General features: G+C 36.0%; 4 protein-coding genes across 13 annotated transcripts; all 4 read left to right on the plus strand.

Moving 5' to 3' along the window:
- The first annotated feature begins 702 nt into the window (after positions 1–702).
- Positions 703–7,114, plus strand: LOC129807521 (nuclear pore complex protein Nup154-like). 5 transcript variants are annotated; one of them, XM_055856846.1, is made up of 5 exons: positions 703–1,723; positions 2,468–3,092; positions 3,174–4,708; positions 4,782–5,253; positions 5,338–5,540. In XM_055856846.1, exons 1-5 carry the CDS (start codon positions 704–706, stop codon positions 5,538–5,540), a joined length of 3,855 nt encoding a protein of 1,284 aa, XP_055712821.1. In that variant the 5' UTR covers position 703. The 5 variants fall into 5 exon arrangements, with proteins under 5 accessions (XP_055712821.1, XP_055712822.1, XP_055712824.1 ...); XM_055856847.1 differs by having other exon boundaries at positions 4,782–5,249; positions 5,343–5,540; XM_055856849.1 differs by having other exon boundaries at positions 5,343–5,396.
- On the plus strand, positions 5,553–9,553 carry LOC129807537 (bridge-like lipid transfer protein family member 1). Of its 2 annotated transcripts, XM_055856880.1 has the most exons (4): positions 5,553–6,344; positions 7,720–8,860; positions 8,997–9,237; positions 9,515–9,553. In XM_055856880.1, the coding sequence occupies exons 1-4, from the start codon at positions 5,553–5,555 to the stop codon at positions 9,531–9,533; spliced, it is 2,193 nt and encodes a 730-aa protein (XP_055712855.1). In that variant the 3' UTR covers positions 9,534–9,553. The 2 variants fall into 2 exon arrangements, with proteins under 2 accessions (XP_055712855.1, XP_055712854.1); XM_055856879.1 differs by having other exon boundaries at positions 8,997–9,553.
- Positions 9,554–10,322: 769 nt separating this feature from the next.
- On the plus strand, positions 10,323–16,816 carry LOC129807519 (nuclear pore complex protein Nup154-like). Of its 5 annotated transcripts, none has more exons than XM_055856840.1 (5): positions 10,323–11,425; positions 12,170–12,794; positions 12,876–14,410; positions 14,484–14,955; positions 15,040–15,263. In XM_055856840.1, exons 1-5 carry the CDS (start codon positions 10,343–10,345, stop codon positions 15,240–15,242), a joined length of 3,918 nt encoding a protein of 1,305 aa, XP_055712815.1. In that variant the 5' UTR covers positions 10,323–10,342; the 3' UTR covers positions 15,243–15,263. The 5 variants fall into 5 exon arrangements, with proteins under 5 accessions (XP_055712815.1, XP_055712816.1, XP_055712818.1 ...); XM_055856841.1 differs by having other exon boundaries at positions 14,484–14,951; positions 15,045–15,263; XM_055856843.1 differs by having other exon boundaries at positions 15,045–15,098.
- LOC129807536 (bridge-like lipid transfer protein family member 1) lies at positions 15,255–19,256 on the plus strand. The gene is made up of 3 exons (XM_055856878.1): positions 15,255–16,046; positions 17,423–18,563; positions 18,700–19,256. The coding sequence occupies exons 1-3, from the start codon at positions 15,255–15,257 to the stop codon at positions 19,077–19,079; spliced, it is 2,313 nt and encodes a 770-aa protein (XP_055712853.1). The 3' UTR covers positions 19,080–19,256.
- The last annotated feature ends 85 nt before the right edge of the window (positions 19,257–19,341 follow it).

Raw genomic sequence — 19,341 nt, forward strand, 5'->3', positions numbered from 1 at the left:
TTTCACAATCAATATTACATACAATTGATATGTATATGGACTTTGGAGGGATAGATTCTCTATCAAGGTTACCAATTTTTTTGTTTTTAATCTAAACAGAAAAAAAAATGAATTTGAAACGACTTTTCTTCGCCCAGTCACAAACTCGCATTCGACTGACCTTCGGCCAACTTCAAGGAGCAACAGCGCTGAATCAGATCGTTTATAGCACAGCTGTCATATTATCTCGAATTATTTATAGCGTAGTAAATTCGTCTTTCGTTGCTGGGTTGTCAATGCAACGCAAAAAGCAAAGAAAAAGAATGATAGAAGTGAGTTTACATAAAACAGTGTGAAATACCGGTGGCGTCTCTTGTTTTAAGTAATTTCTTGAATATACCAAAAAATATAAAATTTTCCCAAAGTAGTTCATAAAAGATTTTACCTAAAGATGAGTATACCAGATTGAAGTGGAAATTCTTTGGAAGTTGCTGGAAATTTCATAGATCGACATTTTCAATGCCGTTCTTCTAGTTTATTAGAGGTAAGTCTGTAAAATTTCTATTTTACACACATAAGATAAATCAAATATTTTTCATAATTTTACAAAAAGTATGATTATTATAATTGCTAGTATATTGAAAATTAGTAATTATTTCTAATCTAAATTATCATCTAGGTGACTGGAGTCGCACAACACGGCAGTCTCTACTCTGTCGTAAATATGAAGCAACTTAACCAAGTTGCGACTATCAACAAAGTACCAATTCCTTCTGAGATTCTGGAGCACTTAAACAACATTAAATGCCATTACATGATGGGTTTATTTCCCGAAATTGGCCGGGCATGGCTCACTATTGATTCAGACATTTTCATTTGGGCATACGAAAACGACCGAGATGTTGCATATTTTGATGGCCTTAATCACCTTATCGTTAGCGTAGGCCTAGTCACACCAAAACCTAATGTGTTTGTGGCCGATGTTAAATATCTTCTTATTCTCACCACACCCATTGAGATCGTCATCTTGGGAGTGATGTTTGGAGACTCTGCTAAAACAGTTTGCTCACCAAATAGATCGGTACGTGGTGTGAAACCATTTGAGGAACTTCATATCAGTCGACCAATCTTTGTCTTGAATACTGATAATGTATCGATCATGGCAATTGAGGGCACCGCTGATGGTAGAATTTTTCTTGGTGGACGTGATGGCAGTCTTTTTGAGTTACAATACCAAGCGGAATCCAATTGGTTTGGACGTCGATGCAAGAAGGTCAACCACTCACAAAGCCTAGTATCGTACATGGTCCCAGGATTTCTTAAAATATTTTCTGAAAATTATGCCGTGGCACATATCGCTATAGATAATAGCCGACAGATGTTGTACGTGCTATTTGAAAAAGGAGCAATCGAAGCATGGGAACTGGAATACAATGATAATATTCGACGAGTAGGAAGAGTAACACATCGTGAAATTATTCAAGCAGCAGTGAACATGGTAAAGACTGTAGACCCAACAATTTTTAAAAATATCACAGTAATATGCCCACTGAACCTTGATGACAGTCCACACTTACACTTGATAGCTGTAACCCAGTCTGGTGTAAGATTTTATTTTTCCACAACTACTATCTTTACTACTAAGAGCACCTTGGAATCTATAAAGCCGCAAGGACTGTATCTTTTGCACATCCGCCTGCCGCCAGGATACACTCCAAACACTCAAGTGGGGAAACCACGACAGGTATAATTTTTGCATGATCATCATATTTTGCAAATATAATTTTTTGTCATGAAAATTATTTTCTACAAGCAATTATTACGGTTTATATTTTTATTTTATTATTTTATTTAAGATAACGGAATTACTTCAATATACAGTAGAGTCTCGCTATGTGCCATCGCTCTATAGTCCACAATTTATCGACCGTCGATTTCAAAACACTGATTTTAAGTTAGGTTATGTTTTTTAGTATGCGAAATTCATAATTATTTTAATATTTTTGGCAAACTTTATTAAGTAGTTGTGATAATTGTGATCCACAATGAAGAGAGCAAAGACAAGTACCACAATCGCAAAGAAAGTGAAAGCCGTCGAGCAATTTCAATACTAAAAATCGTTGATAATTTTAAAAAATTACATGCACTATAGTGTCAAATTTGAAACCAAATATGGACTATAGCGAGACTCTACTGTAATTGCCCTATGATCTCTTGCACAATATCATTTAAATTTTATTAGCTGTTGTAATATTATTCGAGATTTTTTTAAATTATTTCACTATAAATATATCTATAAAATATTGGTAATAAAACTTCCCGAATTGCAGTGGCAAATTTCTAAAACAGTCTTATTTCAATTTTTTTAATACCTTTAGGTAACAAACTCACTTTTAGAGAATTTTGTAAAATTTAGTGGTTGCTCTTGGGAACATTGCCTTCTCCAGTTTTCGAAAAAAATATCTAAATTTATTGTTTTTTCCAATAGGTACATTCGGCTTTTTACCACCATGGTTCTCTACTCATGGTGGCAACGTCCCAGCAAGATCAGGATTTGCTATGGTCTCTAAGCTCTGAACCCTTTCCTCATCGGCCTTACCTTACTGAATCTTCAACGGTAATGCAACTAGATGGACAAGTGTGTGATTTGGCTCAGGTTAAGGACAAAGATTCTCACAATCTCACCATCTCACCTATGCGGGCAACTTATCAACCTACTAAGATTGTTCTGCTCACAAATCAGGGTGCACATATTGTAGCTTTACTTAAACCGATGGATCTGTTGCAGCAATTATTGACAGCCTGTCGAGGTCCTCATCATGAGGCTGTAAAAGCTTACTTTCAGTCTCAGACAGAGGCCGAAGCTTGTGCCACAAGCCTCATGTTGGCGTGTACAGAAGCATCACGTAATTCAGAGATGGCCATTTGGGCTACACAGGCATTTTTTTTATATGGTGGAGAAGCACAGTATCGGCAAGCTGGACAATACAACACAAATAACACTTTTGCTGAACAACAAGGATCTCAGGTAATCAACACAATTTTTACTTCACGTCCAGCATCTGCCATTCAGCAAAGTCTTCTGCAGCAAACACAGTTGCCTTCCACTTCATGTAAATATTAACTTTAGTGTATTTTCTTTAGCGTCAACAAACGAGGTAACAAATGAACATTTTTATTTATTTTTATTTCAGTGCAAAATCTTAATACCCAATCAAGCTTCACAATATCCCAAGCCGTAGACATGTGCAGCAATTTTCAGTATTCAGACAAACATACGGGACTGTACCTACATGTATCTCGCTTACTTTCTCCTATATGGAAGCGTCGGTGTCTCTTACAGAATGCGTCTTTTACGAGTTCTATTACACTTCAAGACTGTGGGCAGATCCTAAGTGATCTTTATGCTATTAAAGCTTTTTTGGCTGCGAATTCAAATGCCAGTACTGTATGTACTCAAAGTCAGAGCATTGCGCAATCCTCAACAGGATTTTATCAATATCTTCCAGCAAATAATTTGAGAAGGCCTAACAATATGGCAGAAGATGCAAAGCTGGAAGAAAAAAAATCTCTGGATGCTTTAACCAGGTTCATACGGCATACGTGTGAGGTCGTGGCTTTGTGGAAACTAATATGTGAGCACCAATTTCATATACTTATTGGTGGCCTTTCACGTGAACAACAGAATATTTTAGCTGCTTGTACCTTTCGAGATTTAATACTTTGTCGTCCAGATACATGTTCACAACTCATTATTGTGCTCATTAATTTTTACCTCAATGATAATGCGAGTGTGGGTTCCATCTCAGCTAAATTGCGAGATGTATGTCCTACACTATATAGCCATGAAGAGGCAGTATCACATAAGGCAACCGAGATTTTACTCATGTCTAAAACATGTATCGATAACGAAGAGAAGAATGAAAAGCTGATAACTGCATTGAAACTTTGCAAGGGTGCAGCTCCAAATTTGCCACTAAATAGCATATGTCAACAATTCACTGCGGCCAATTTTTATCAAGGAGTAATTGAGCTATGTGCCGTGTGTGCTTCAAAAATTGATATAAATGGGGCTGCTTTGCATTTCTACAAAAACGGAGAATCAAAGGAGGACAGAGAAGGTTTTATGGCATATTCGGCACGCAATGAATGCTACAAGGAAATAAAGCTGATGCTAGAGCAAGTATATCAGCAACTTTGCAATATGGAGATCAATGGAAATACTGAACACCACCACAATACTGAAATTGCAGATGTCAATTCCCAAATATTTAAAATTGTTGCTCTTGCGATTCAAACTCCTGATATACTTCTTCACATAGCCGTGTATGAGTGGCTTTTGTCACACCGCTTGCTGGGTGAACTTTTGGGAGTCAGTGAATCCTCATTAGGTTTGTTCCTCAGCAACTCCTTGTCTAAGTATCCAGATAATCAACATCTGGCAGACCTACTGTGGAAATATCATGAGCGCAATGGACATCATTCGTCAGCAGCAAAAATTCTTGACAATTTAGCCTCAATGAATGCCGAAAATATTACACTGGAACGTCGAATTGAATATTTATCTAAAGCAGTGCTATGCATGAGAAGTGAAACTATTGGATACTCTGTACAAAATGGTGTGTTATGGAAGGCACTGGAGGATAAATTGGAATTTGCTCAAGTTCAAAAGGTTATTCGTGATACAATATCTAGCGTGGGAGAAAATGACTTCAACACTGAAAATGCGGTAAGCAAATATAATTTAAAAATAATTAGGTAATTTTTTAATTTTTTCAACATTTCATTTTTATCAATTTTAGGTGAAACTTCTCAACTCCCACCTATACAATATGACTCAACTATACATTGAATTTGCTGAACCTTTCAATCTTTGGGAGTGCAAACTAAAAATTCTGAGTGTGTCTCACCACAACGATGCTGTTCTTATTGAAGCTGTATGGACTCATATCTTCGACGAAGAATTAAATGCTAGCCCATTAATAAGTGCTGATGAAAGGATGAGGCGCCTTTTGACAAAATTTCAATGCCTCGCGCGAGAATATAGTCATACAGGAAATTGCTTTCCTCTATCTTTTCTCGTGTATGAACTAGAGGTACGCGCCTGTAAGCTCCATTTACAATCTTCACCAGTGCCAGAAGCTTTGATTGCAATGAAAATAGACACTGAGTCTCTTTTGGATATCTACACACGCATGGTGGCAATGAATGATCGTATTTGGCTCACAGAACACAACGAATGGTACCTTGTAGACGCCGCTGCCCAACTAGTAGGTACTTTTATTGATACTTGCAAAGAAACATCAATGTCTACATTTTTTTCATTTTTCAATGTCTACATTTTTCATCCATATGGAGGAAAGAAAAGTGGAATTAAAGAGGCGCAGTTCTCACCTTTAGCTGATAGTGAACGTAAAGATTCGTTGAGTATAAATGTGGAATTTGTCAAATTCCATCTTACACGTTCCCGTACAGTGAATTATGAGTCATTGACAAACAAAAAATCTGATCAAAAGGCGATAATTAGATTTTCAACAATTGTAGATATTGGAAGTGCATAATTCAAGTATGATATGAAACGACTTACAGAAATTCTTGCATTCCCTAAGGCTTGGTACAGACACAGTATAGTTAGGCGACTGTTTTTGGGTGATTTGAGTGTTCACCAAACTAGTACTGGTGATTTGGATTTCACACCGTCTGATGAGGGTAAGGGATATACAAAAAGTGTTGGTGGTTCGTCTTCAGAGAGAAGTCCTCTGCTCAAGGAAAAATTGCGTTTAAATTTTGATGGTGAGGCATCCAAGTCGTCTGGGGTAAAATTGAAAGATATGGAAAAATCTTCTAGCTTGGATTCCAACACATCTCCGTCAGAACCCAATCAAGTAACAGCATGGGAAACTCTTGTACTATTTGCGGTGAATTTTAAGAAGCTAAATGTCCAGATGAATATGGGCAATGTGATGGGAAATGTGGTTTGGCTCACGAAAGCCTTTCAAAGTGATGGTCGACTAAGTATTGGAAGTACTGGGCATAAAAATATATACATGGGCATTGGCCTAGGTAGTTCCACATTAGACGCCAAGGGTGGTATTGTGGGTGGAACAATTGAACTAAGAAAAATTGATACACATATGCGAGTTCAGGAAGAGCCAGGATGTCAACCACATCACATTATGAGTGTCAAACTATTGGCTCTAGAACTAAGATTAGATTATATGGGAACGAGTGTTTTGATGACAAGGATAAGCTCTCTTAACGCTGCAATGGAAGATAAATGGGAAAATTCAAAAGAATGTTCATCCGATGGAAGACTTAAGAAACCATCTGTAATTCATGGAGATTTAAGCTGGGATCAGTTGCAGGTAATTTATGAAAAAATATGTGAAATATTTATTTGATTTTCATCTCTCATTTTACTATGTTACAGATGCAATGAACTAAATTTATCCACTTGAATTGCCTTTAGTCAGATGGATTTTTTTTAATTAACTGATTAACTGATTTTAATCTCATTAAAAGTTGAATAAAACTTCACGAACAATGCCTTCAATAATTTTTTCTTTATAATTTTCATATATAGTGTAACACGGTGTATATTGGATCTGACCCTCTTAATCAATTTTGATGATTATTTAGGTATAATTATAGAGGCCATTTATATCTATATTTCGTCCCAATATCATTTTTGCTCAGATTATGCCATCTGCCTTTTTCGTCGTTGTCGTTTTAGTGTAAATTTTTTTTTCATAATAACGTTGCATAATTAAAAAAAAAGAAAGCCCACAGACAGTGATATGACCGCTTTTACTCGACCACGTTCTTAAAAATAACATTTAAAAGAAAGTTCTCACAAAATTCAATCATTGTTTGATTAGTTATAGTTCATTACATGAACACAAAAGTGGCTGTGATCAAAAAACGTATTCCACTAAAACAAATAAACTAAATTATGTACGCTACAGAACAATCAATAAAGTCAAGTTATAGACAAAAATTACAGAGGAGATTCTGGTCTCAATTCACTCACATATCATCTTTTTGGCAGTTGCTCGAAATCCCAGATATTTTGCCAAAAAAAAAATCAAAATTACTGAATAACATCTCTCAACATAAGTTCCATATTAAATTAGCATGCAATCCAATTCTGCTCACGTTAAAAATGTCACCTATACGATAAACTGATCTAGATTAATCTGTACGTTTTATTAATTTTTTAACTTTAATGCATGCATTGCAGTTATTCTAAAATTTTTCCATTGGTGGTCAGAAGATTCAGCTCCAAACCAAATTGCACATTAGCTCACATTGAGAATTGAAAAGTTAATTTTAATTTAATTTATTCCAAGAGATATTACTCTCTCTAGGCGCTTAACACTCCAGGAAACACACCGTAATAAAACATATTCTTTGAAAAAAAAAAAATATATATATATATATATATAGAAGGCTTTGTTTGTAAGGTGTTTTAATACACACTTGCTATGTTTGAATAACATGTAATATAAATAAAAGAAATTTTTTTTTTCTGAAAAAGATAATCTCTTATCACATAATTTGAAATGATAATATTAAATTTAATTTGGACTTTTATCTGAAATCTGTTCTGCATATTACATACTAAAGAATTGCTATGTTGAAGTCTAAAAATGATATGCTGTTGATAATGCCAAACACTTTAGGATTCTGCTTCCGGTTTAGGATAAATCATTTATTTAATTTTTATTGTAAAATACTCAGGTGCTAATATCGAAGTCAACAACAGCTGATCTACTCAAGATGTTCTACAAACTTGAGGAGTTTTTCTCACAGCAATTCAAATCCTCAAAGAGGGTATTTTCATCATTGGAGCCAAGATTTTCCACTGCAGGCAGGACAAGTAGCCTTAAGAGGCGTCAGATGCAATTTAGAAAACGAACGATCTCTGTGACAGACAGTGGAATTGGTACACAAAGAGAGCATAGTGCCCAAGAAGCTAGGCATCATCGACACTGGCAGAAGCCACTAAAGCAAGTCCTGGGATTTTGCTTGTCCTCAATGAGTGGAGAGGCCGTGCCAATTTCTGGAACAGTTCTCGGTGGCACAATGGAATTGCATGGAAATAATATCTCATTAGCTTGTTTCCATGGAATTAACTTTAAATCCAAATCCTGGGCTTTGTTTAGTCTTCGTGATCCATGTATTAATTTTGCAACTGAGGCTCAACAGATTGAGAATACTGATGATGTGCATATAAATCAGACATTAATATTTAGTCTTGGAATGAGTGCTAGGGCTCAGCCACAAAATCACTCAATGGCTACTGTCTGTCGGATGACTCGCAATATAATCTTTCCGCCACAGTTCAAGACACTTCATGAATGGTTTCACTATGCTTTTGCCAACAGTGAGATAGACTCTGTAGATCGATTTCCGGTGCTGGAACGTGAAAAGCCGGAACCCAATACAAATTCAATTGAAAAAGTGCGGTCTGGAGGTGCCGTAGGAGGATCACAACCTAAGCTACAAGATCCCAATCATAATCGTGAGGTGATATTTGCTCTGCCAAGTCTTAGGTTGCAGTTCAAGACAGAACATCTTCAAGGAGCTGCAACTCCGGAGTCCAATCAGGAGGAGAAACCTGTGGTGGAGTGCAGTTTCATCACAGAATTTGAAGATCATATCTTTGTGACAGTAGATGCTGATGCTTTCTTTTTTCTGCACGATCTAATAACGACGTATCTTAAAGAAAAGGAAAAGGTACTCGCAGCAGCTGGATATGCAAGATCAGCTTCACCAAATATTCTTCCTGTCAATTCAAACCTTACTTCACAATCTACTACATCTCCTGATACTGTAAAAGTTGCTGATGGTGATGCAGCAGTTGGAATGTTCCAAGAAGGTACAAGTTATATTTATATAGGTATTTATAGCTTACTAAGATGTATCTTTAATTATAAGATTGTTTCAAAATCATAGATTGCTCTGAATTTACTATGAAAAAAAAATATCAAACTAATTATTTTTTTTTATACTAGGTTTGGCAAATGGTGTCGGTTTAGCTGGTACCTCAACTTCGTCGAATGCTTCAAATTCATCATCAAATATCACAGTGAGTGAGGAAAAGACGTTGAAAATTGATAAAATGGATATGGAGGCCTTCTTGAAAGATTGGCGTGAATTTGTTTGTCGAACATGGCATTTGGAGCCAACTGTACGTCTTTTATCGTGGGCTGGTAAATCTATTGAGCCTTATGGCATTGATTATATTTTGAATAAGTTGGGATTTAGTCATGCCCGAACCACTATCCCAAAATGGCTTCAGCGTGGTTTTATGGATCCTTTGGATAAGCTGCAGGCCATGCTTATGCTGCAACTTCTTTCTATGGTCAAAGAGAATCGTGTGCACAATAGCTAAGCCCTAAAGTGGTGGATATTTATCAAATCTTACTATACCTCTCTCTGATCCAATGGATTCAATCATACCAAAGATTTTGCGTTTCATCATAGGCGGTTGGCTTCAAATTAAATAGAATTTAGTGAAATTTAGTGATCTTAGTGATGGTATGCAATAAAGGGAAACTCAGAATTAAAACAGATTTGTTTTCTTCCATAACCATTTATTATATAAAAAAAAGAAAAAAAAAATGGAAGTAAAAACTTTCACCGCCAATATCAATAACAATTATGATATTTTTTTTAGAGATGTTCATTTCAATTATTAAAATATCACACAACTTCTTTCACAATCAATATTACATACAATTGATATGTATATGGACTTTGGAGGGATAAATTCTCTATCAAGGTTACCAATTTTTCTGTTTTTAATCTAAACAAAAAAAAATGAATTTGAAACGACTTTTCTTCGCCCGCAGTCACAAACTCGCATTCGACTGACCTTCGGCCAACTTCAAGGAGCAACAGCGCTGAATCAGATCGTTTATAGCACAGCTGTCATATTATCTCGAATTATTTATAGCGTAGTAAATTGTCAATGCAACGCAAAAAGCAAAGAAAAAGAAGAAGTTTTGTGAAATACCGGTGGCGTCTCTTGTTTTAAGTAATTTCTTGAATATACCAAAAAATATAAAATTTTCTTAAAGTAGTTCATAAAAGATTTTACCTAAAGATGAGTATACCAGATTGAAGTGGAAATTCTTTGGAAGTTGCTGGAAATTTCATAGATCGACATTTTCAATGCCGTTCTTCTAGTTTATTAGAGGTAAGTCTGTAAAATTTCTATTTTACACACATAAGATAAATCAAATATTTTTCATAATTTTACAAAAAGTATGATTATTATAATTGCTAGTATATTGAAAATTAGTAATTATTTCTAATCTAAATTATCATCTAGGTGACTGGAGTCGCACAACACGGCATGGCAACGACAAGCGGTCTTAATGATTATGACTACCAAAATCTGTCAAGTCTCTCCCTAAATATGAAGCAACTTAACCAAGTTGCGACTATCAACAAAGTACCAATTCCTTCTGAGATTCTGGAGCACTTAAACAACATTAAATGCCATTACATGATGGGTTTATTTCCCGAAATTGGCCGGGCATGGCTCACTATTGATTCAGACATTTTCATTTGGGCATACGAAAACGACCGAGATGTTGCATATTTTGATGGCCTTAATCACCTTATCGTTAGCGTAGGCCTAGTCACACCAAAACCTAATGTGTTTGTGGCCGATGTTAAATATCTTCTTATTCTCACCACACCCATTGAGATCGTCATCTTGGGAGTGATGTTTGGAGACTCTGCTAAAACAGTTTGCTCACCAAATAGATCGGTACGTGGTGTGAAACCATTTGAGGAACTTCATATCAGTCGACCAATCTTTGTCTTGAATACTGATAATGTATCGATCATGGCAATTGAGGGCACCGCTGATGGTAGAATTTTTCTTGGTGGACGTGATGGCAGTCTTTTTGAGTTACAATACCAAGCGGAATCCAATTGGTTTGGACGTCGATGCAAGAAGGTCAACCACTCACAAAGCCTAGTATCGTACATGGTCCCAGGATTTCTTAAAATATTTTCTGAAAATTATGCCGTGGCACATATCGCTATAGATAATAGCCGACAGATGTTGTACGTGCTATTTGAAAAAGGAGCAATCGAAGCATGGGAACTGGAATACAATGATAATATTCGACGAGTAGGAAGAGTAACACATCGTGAAATTATTCAAGCAGCAGTGAACATGGTAAAGACTGTAGACCCAACAATTTTTAAAAATATCACAGTAATATGCCCACTGAACCTTGATGACAGTCCACACTTACACTTGATAGCTGTAACCCAGTCTGGTGTAAGATTTTATTTTTCCACAACTACTATCTTTACTACTAAGAGCACCTTGGAATCTATAAAGCCGCAAGGACTGTATCTTTTGCACATCCGCCTGCCGCCAGGATACACTCCAAACACTCAAGTGGGGAAACCACGACAGGTATAATTTTTGCATGATCATCATATTTTGCAAATATAATTTTTTGTCATGAAAATTATTTTCTACAAGCAATTATTACGGTTTATATTTTTATTTTATTATTTTATTTAAGATAACGGAATTACTTCAATATACAGTAGAGTCTCGCTATGTGCCATCGCTCTATAGTCCACAATTTATCGACCGTCGATTTCAAAACACTGATTTTAAGTTAGGTTATGTTTTTTAGTATGCGAAATTCATAATTATTTTAATATTTTTGGCAAACTTTATTAAGTAGTTGTGATAATTGTGATCCACAATGAAGAGAGCAAAGACAAGTACCACAATCGCAAAGAAAGTGAAAGCCGTCGAGCAATTTCAATACTAAAAATCGTTGATAATTTTAAAAAATTACATGCACTATAGTGTCAAATTTGAAACCAAATATGGACTATAGCGAGACTCTACTGTAATTGCCCTATGATCTCTTGCACAATATCATTTAAATTTTATTAGCTGTTGTAATATTATTCGAGATTTTTTTAAATTATTTCACTATAAATATATCTATAAAATATTGGTAATAAAACTTCCCGAATTGCAGTGGCAAATTTCTAAAACAGTCTTATTTCAATTTTTTTAATACCTTTAGGTAACAAACTCACTTTTAGAGAATTTTGTAAAATTTAGTGGTTGCTCTTGGGAACATTGCCTTCTCCAGTTTTCGAAAAAAATATCTAAATTTATTGTTTTTTCCAATAGGTACATTCGGCTTTTTACCACCATGGTTCTCTACTCATGGTGGCAACGTCCCAGCAAGATCAGGATTTGCTATGGTCTCTAAGCTCTGAACCCTTTCCTCATCGGCCTTACCTTACTGAATCTTCAACGGTAATGCAACTAGATGGACAAGTGTGTGATTTGGCTCAGGTTAAGGACAAAGATTCTCACAATCTCACCATCTCACCTATGCGGGCAACTTATCAACCTACTAAGATTGTTCTGCTCACAAATCAGGGTGCACATATTGTAGCTTTACTTAAACCGATGGATCTGTTGCAGCAATTATTGACAGCCTGTCGAGGTCCTCATCATGAGGCTGTAAAAGCTTACTTTCAGTCTCAGACAGAGGCCGAAGCTTGTGCCACAAGCCTCATGTTGGCGTGTACAGAAGCATCACGTAATTCAGAGATGGCCATTTGGGCTACACAGGCATTTTTTTTATATGGTGGAGAAGCACAGTATCGGCAAGCTGGACAATACAACACAAATAACACTTTTGCTGAACAACAAGGATCTCAGGTAATCAACACAATTTTTACTTCACGTCCAGCATCTGCCATTCAGCAAAGTCTTCTGCAGCAAACACAGTTGCCTTCCACTTCATGTAAATATTAACTTTAGTGTATTTTCTTTAGCGTCAACAAACGAGGTAACAAATGAACATTTTTATTTATTTTTATTTCAGTGCAAAATCTTAATACCCAATCAAGCTTCACAATATCCCAAGCCGTAGACATGTGCAGCAATTTTCAGTATTCAGACAAACATACGGGACTGTACCTACATGTATCTCGCTTACTTTCTCCTATATGGAAGCGTCGGTGTCTCTTACAGAATGCGTCTTTTACGAGTTCTATTACACTTCAAGACTGTGGGCAGATCCTAAGTGATCTTTATGCTATTAAAGCTTTTTTGGCTGCGAATTCAAATGCCAGTACTGTATGTACTCAAAGTCAGAGCATTGCGCAATCCTCAACAGGATTTTATCAATATCTTCCAGCAAATAATTTGAGAAGGCCTAACAATATGGCAGAAGATGCAAAGCTGGAAGAAAAAAAATCTCTGGATGCTTTAACCAGGTTCATACGGCATACGTGTGAGGTCGTGGCTTTGTGGAAACTAATATGTGAGCACCAATTTCATATACTTATTGGTGGCCTTTCACGTGAACAACAGAATATTTTAGCTGCTTGTACCTTTCGAGATTTAATACTTTGTCGTCCAGATACATGTTCACAACTCATTATTGTGCTCATTAATTTTTACCTCAATGATAATGCGAGTGTGGGTTCCATCTCAGCTAAATTGCGAGATGTATGTCCTACACTATATAGCCATGAAGAGGCAGTATCACATAAGGCAACCGAGATTTTACTCATGTCTAAAACATGTATCGATAACGAAGAGAAGAATGAAAAGCTGATAACTGCATTGAAACTTTGCAAGGGTGCAGCTCCAAATTTGCCACTAAATAGCATATGTCAACAATTCACTGCGGCCAATTTTTATCAAGGAGTAATTGAGCTATGTGCCGTGTGTGCTTCAAAAATTGATATAAATGGGGCTGCTTTGCATTTCTACAAAAACGGAGAATCAAAGGAGGACAGAGAAGGTTTTATGGCATATTCGGCACGCAATGAATGCTACAAGGAAATAAAGCTGATGCTAGAGCAAGTATATCAGCAACTTTGCAATATGGAGATCAATGGAAATACTGAACACCACCACAATACTGAAATTGCAGATGTCAATTCCCAAATATTTAAAATTGTTGCTCTTGCGATTCAAACTCCTGATATACTTCTTCACATAGCCGTGTATGAGTGGCTTTTGTCACACCGCTTGCTGGGTGAACTTTTGGGAGTCAGTGAATCCTCATTAGGTTTGTTCCTCAGCAACTCCTTGTCTAAGTATCCAGATAATCAACATCTGGCAGACCTACTGTGGAAATATCATGAGCGCAATGGACATCATTCGTCAGCAGCAAAAATTCTTGACAATTTAGCCTCAATGAATGCCGAAAATATTACACTGGAACGTCGAATTGAATATTTATCTAAAGCAGTGCTATGCATGAGAAGTGAAACTATTGGATACTCTGTACAAAATGGTGTGTTATGGAAGGCACTGGAGGATAAATTGGAATTTGCTCAAGTTCAAAAGGTTATTCGTGATACAATATCTAGCGTGGGAGAAAATGACTTCAACACTGAAAATGCGGTAAGCAAATATAATTTAAAAATAATTAGGTAATTTTTTAATTTTTTCAACATTTCATTTTTATCAATTTTAGGTGAAACTTCTCAACTCCCACCTATACAATATGACTCAACTATACATTGAATTTGCTGAACCTTTCAATCTTTGGGAGTGCAAACTAAAAATTCTGAGTGTGTCTCACCACAACGATGCTGTTCTTATTGAAGCTGTATGGACTCATATCTTCGACGAAGAATTAAATGCTAGCCCATTAATAAGTGCTGATGAAAGGATGAGGCGCCTTTTGACAAAATTTCAATGCCTCGCGCGAGAATATAGTCATACAGGAAATTGCTTTCCTCTATCTTTTCTCGTGTATGAACTAGAGGTACGCGCCTGTAAGCTCCATTTACAATCTTCACCAGTGCCAGAAGCTTTGATTGCAATGAAAATAGACACTGAGTCTCTTTTGGATATCTACACACGCATGGTGGCAATGAATGATCGTATTTGGCTCACAGAACACAACGAATGGTACCTTGTAGACGCCGCTGCCCAACTAGTAGGTACTTTTATTGATACTTGCAAAGAAACATCAATGTCTACATTTTTTTCATTTTTCAATGTCTACATTTTTCATCCATATGGAGGAAAGAAAAGTGGAATTAAAGAGGCGCAGTTCTCACCTTTAGCTGATAGTGAACGTAAAGATTCGTTGAGTATAAATGTGGAATTTGTCAAATTCCATCTTACACGTTCCCGTACAGTGAATTATGAGTCATTGACAAACAAAAAATCTGATCAAAAGGCGATAATTAGATTTTCAACAATTGTAGATATTGGAAGTGCATAATTCAAGTATGATATGAAACGACTTACAGAAATTCTTGCATTCCCTAAGGCTTGGTACAGACACAGTATAGTTAGGCGACTGTTTTTGGGTGATTTGAGTGTTCACCAAACTAGTACTGGTGATTTGGATTTCACACCGTCTGATGAGGGTAAGGGATATACAAAAAGTGTTGGTGGTTCGTCTTCAGAGAGAAGTCCTCTGCTCAAGGAAAAATTGCGTTTAAATTTTGATGGTGAGGCATCCAAGTCGTCTGGGGTAAAATTGAAAGATATGGAAAAATCTTCTAGCTTGGATTCCAACACATCTCCGTCAGAACCCAATCAAGTAACAGCATGGGAAACTCTTGTACTATTTGCGGTGAATTTTAAGAAGCTAAATGTCCAGATGAATATGGGCAATGTGATGGGAAATGTGGTTTGGCTCACGAAAGCCTTTCAAAGTGATGGTCGACTAAGTATTGGAAGTACTGGGCATAAAAATATATACATGGGCATTGGCCTAGGTAGTTCCACATTAGACGCCAAGGGTGGTATTGTGGGTGGAACAATTGAACTAAGAAAAATTGATACACATATGCGAGTTCAGGAAGAGCCAGGATGTCAACCACATCACATTATGAGTGTCAAACTATTGGCTCTAGAACTAAGATTAGATTATATGGGAACGAGTGTTTTGATGACAAGGATAAGCTCTCTTAACGCTGCAATGGAAGATAAATGGGAAAATTCAAAAGAATGTTCATCCGATGGAAGACTTAAGAAACCATCTGTAATTCATGGAGATTTAAGCTGGGATCAGTTGCAGGTAATTTATGAAAAAATATGTGAAATATTTATTTGATTTTCATCTCTCATTTTACTATGTTACAGATGCAATGAACTAAATTTATCCACTTGAATTGCCTTTAGTCAGATGGATTTTTTTTAATTAACTGATTAACTGATTTTAATCTCATTAAAAGTTGAATAAAACTTCACGAACAATGCCTTCAATAATTTTTTCTTTATAATTTTCATATATAGTGTAACACGGTGTATATTGGATCTGACCCTCTTAATCAATTTTGATGATTATTTAGGTATAATTATAGAGGCCATTTATATCTATATTTCGTCCCAATATCATTTTTGCTCAGATTATGCCATCTGCCTTTTTCGTCGTTGTCGTTTTAGTGTAAATTTTTTTTTCATAATAACGTTGCATAATTAAAAAAAAAGAAAGCCCACAGACAGTGATATGACCGCTTTTACTCGACCACGTTCTTAAAAATAACATTTAAAAGAAAGTTCTCACAAAATTCAATCATTGTTTGATTAGTTATAGTTCATTACATGAACACAAAAGTGGCTGTGATCAAAAAACGTATTCCACTAAAACAAATAAACTAAATTATGTACGCTACAGAACAATCAATAAAGTCAAGTTATAGACAAAAATTACAGAGGAGATTCTGGTCTCAATTCACTCACATATCATCTTTTTGGCAGTTGCTCGAAATCCCAGATATTTTGCCAAAAAAAAAATCAAAATTACTGAATAACATCTCTCAACATAAGTTCCATATTAAATTAGCATGCAATCCAATTCTGCTCACGTTAAAAATGTCACCTATACGATAAACTGATCTAGATTAATCTGTACGTTTTATTAATTTTTTAACTTTAATGCATGCATTGCAGTTATTCTAAAATTTTTCCATTGGTGGTCAGAAGATTCAGCTCCAAACCAAATTGCACATTAGCTCACATTGAGAATTGAAAAGTTAATTTTAATTTAATTTATTCCAAGAGATATTACTCTCTCTAGGCGCTTAACACTCCAGGAAACACACCGTAATAAAACATATTCTTTGAAAAAAAAAAAATATATATATATATATATATATAGAAGGCTTTGTTTGTAAGGTGTTTTAATACACACTTGCTATGTTTGAATAACATGTAATATAAATAAAAGAAATTTTTTTTTCTGAAAAAGATAATCTCTTATCACATAATTTGAAATGATAATATTAAATTTAATTTGGACTTTTATCTGAAATCTGTTCTGCATATTACATACTAAAGAATTGCTATGTTGAAGTCTAAAAATGATATGCTGTTGATAATGCCAAACACTTTAGGATTCTGCTTCCGGTTTAGGATAAATCATTTATTTAATTTTTATTGTAAAATACTCAGGTGCTAATATCGAAGTCAACAACAGCTGATCTACTCAAGATGTTCTACAAACTTGAGGAGTTTTTCTCACAGCAATTCAAATCCTCAAAGAGGGTATTTTCATCATTGGAGCCAAGATTTTCCACTGCAGGCAGGACAAGTAGCCTTAAGAGGCGTCAGATGCAATTTAGAAAACGAACAATCTCTGTGACAGACAGTGGAATTGGTACACAAAGAGAGCATAGTGCCCAAGAAGCTAGGCATCATCGACACTGGCAGAAGCCACTAAAGCAAGTCCTGGGATTTTGCTTGTCCTCAATGAGTGGAGAGGCCGTGCCAATTTCTGGAACAGTTCTCGGTGGCACAATGGAATTGCATGGAAATAATATCTCATTAGCTTGTTTCCATGGAATTAACTTTAAATCCAAATCCTGGGCTTTGTTTAGTCTTCGTGATCCATGTATTAATTTTGCAACTGAGGCTCAACAGATTGAGAATACTGATGATGTGCATATAAATCAGACATTAATATTTAGTCTTGGAATGAGTGCTAGGGCTCAGCCACAAAATCACTCAATGGCTACTGTCTGTCGGATGACTCGCAATATAATCTTTCCGCCACAGTTCAAGACACTTCATGAATGGTTTCACTATGCTTTTGCCAACAGTGAGATAGACTCTGTAGATCGATTTCCGGTGCTGGAACGTGAAAAGCCGGAACCCAATACAAATTCAATTGAAAAAGTGCGGTCTGGAGGTGCCGTAGGAGGATCACAACCTAAGCTACAAGATCCCAATCATAATCGTGAGGTGATATTTGCTCTGCCAAGTCTTAGGTTGCAGTTCAAGACAGAACATCTTCAAGGAGCTGCAACTCCGGAGTCCAATCAGGAGGAGAAACCTGTGGTGGAGTGCAGTTTCATCACAGAATTTGAAGATCATATCTTTGTGACAGTAGATGCTGATGCTTTCTTTTTTCTGCACGATCTAATAACGACGTATCTTAAAGAAAAGGAAAAGGTACTCGCAGCAGCTGGATATGCAAGATCAGCTTCACCAAATATTCTTCCTGTCAATTCAAACCTTACTTCACAATCTACTACATCTCCTGATACTGTAAAAGTTGCTGATGGTGATGCAGCAGTTGGAATGTTCCAAGAAGGTACAAGTTATATTTATATAGGTATTTATAGCTTACTAAGATGTATCTTTAATTATAAGATTGTTTCAAAATCATAGATTGCTCTGAATTTACTATGAAAAAAAAATATCAAACTAATTATTTTTTTTTATACTAGGTTTGGCAAATGGTGTCGGTTTAGCTGGTACCTCAACTTCGTCGAATGCTTCAAATTCATCATCAAATATCACAGTGAGTGAGGAAAAGACGTTGAAAATTGATAAAATGGATATGGAGGCCTTCTTGAAAGATTGGCGTGAATTTGTTTGTCGAACATGGCATTTGGAGCCAACTGTACGTCTTTTATCGTGGGCTGGTAAATCTATTGAGCCTTATGGCATTGATTATATTTTGAATAAGTTGGGATTTAATCATGCCCGCACCACTATCCCAAAATGGCTTCAGCGTGGTTTTATGGATCCTTTGGATAAGCTGCAGGCCCTGCTTATGCTGCAACTTCTTTCTATGGTCAAAGAGAATCGTGTGCACAATAGCTAAGCCCTAAAGTGGTGGATATTTATCAAGTCTTACTATACCTCTCTCTGATCCAATGGATTCAATCATACCAAAGATTTTGCGTTTCATCATAGGCGGTTGGCTTCAAATTAAATAGAATTTAGTGAAATTTAGTGATCTTAGTGATGGTATGCAATAAAGGGAAACTCAGAATTAAAACAGATTTGTTTTCTTCCATAACCATTTATTATATAAAAAAAAGAAAAAAAAATGGAAGTAAAAACTTTCACCGCCAATATCAATA

The sequence above is a fragment of the Phlebotomus papatasi genome, chromosome 3, assembly GCF_024763615.1.
Source record: "Phlebotomus papatasi isolate M1 chromosome 3, Ppap_2.1, whole genome shotgun sequence".
Classification (NCBI taxonomy): Eukaryota; Metazoa; Arthropoda; class Insecta; order Diptera; family Psychodidae; genus Phlebotomus; species Phlebotomus papatasi.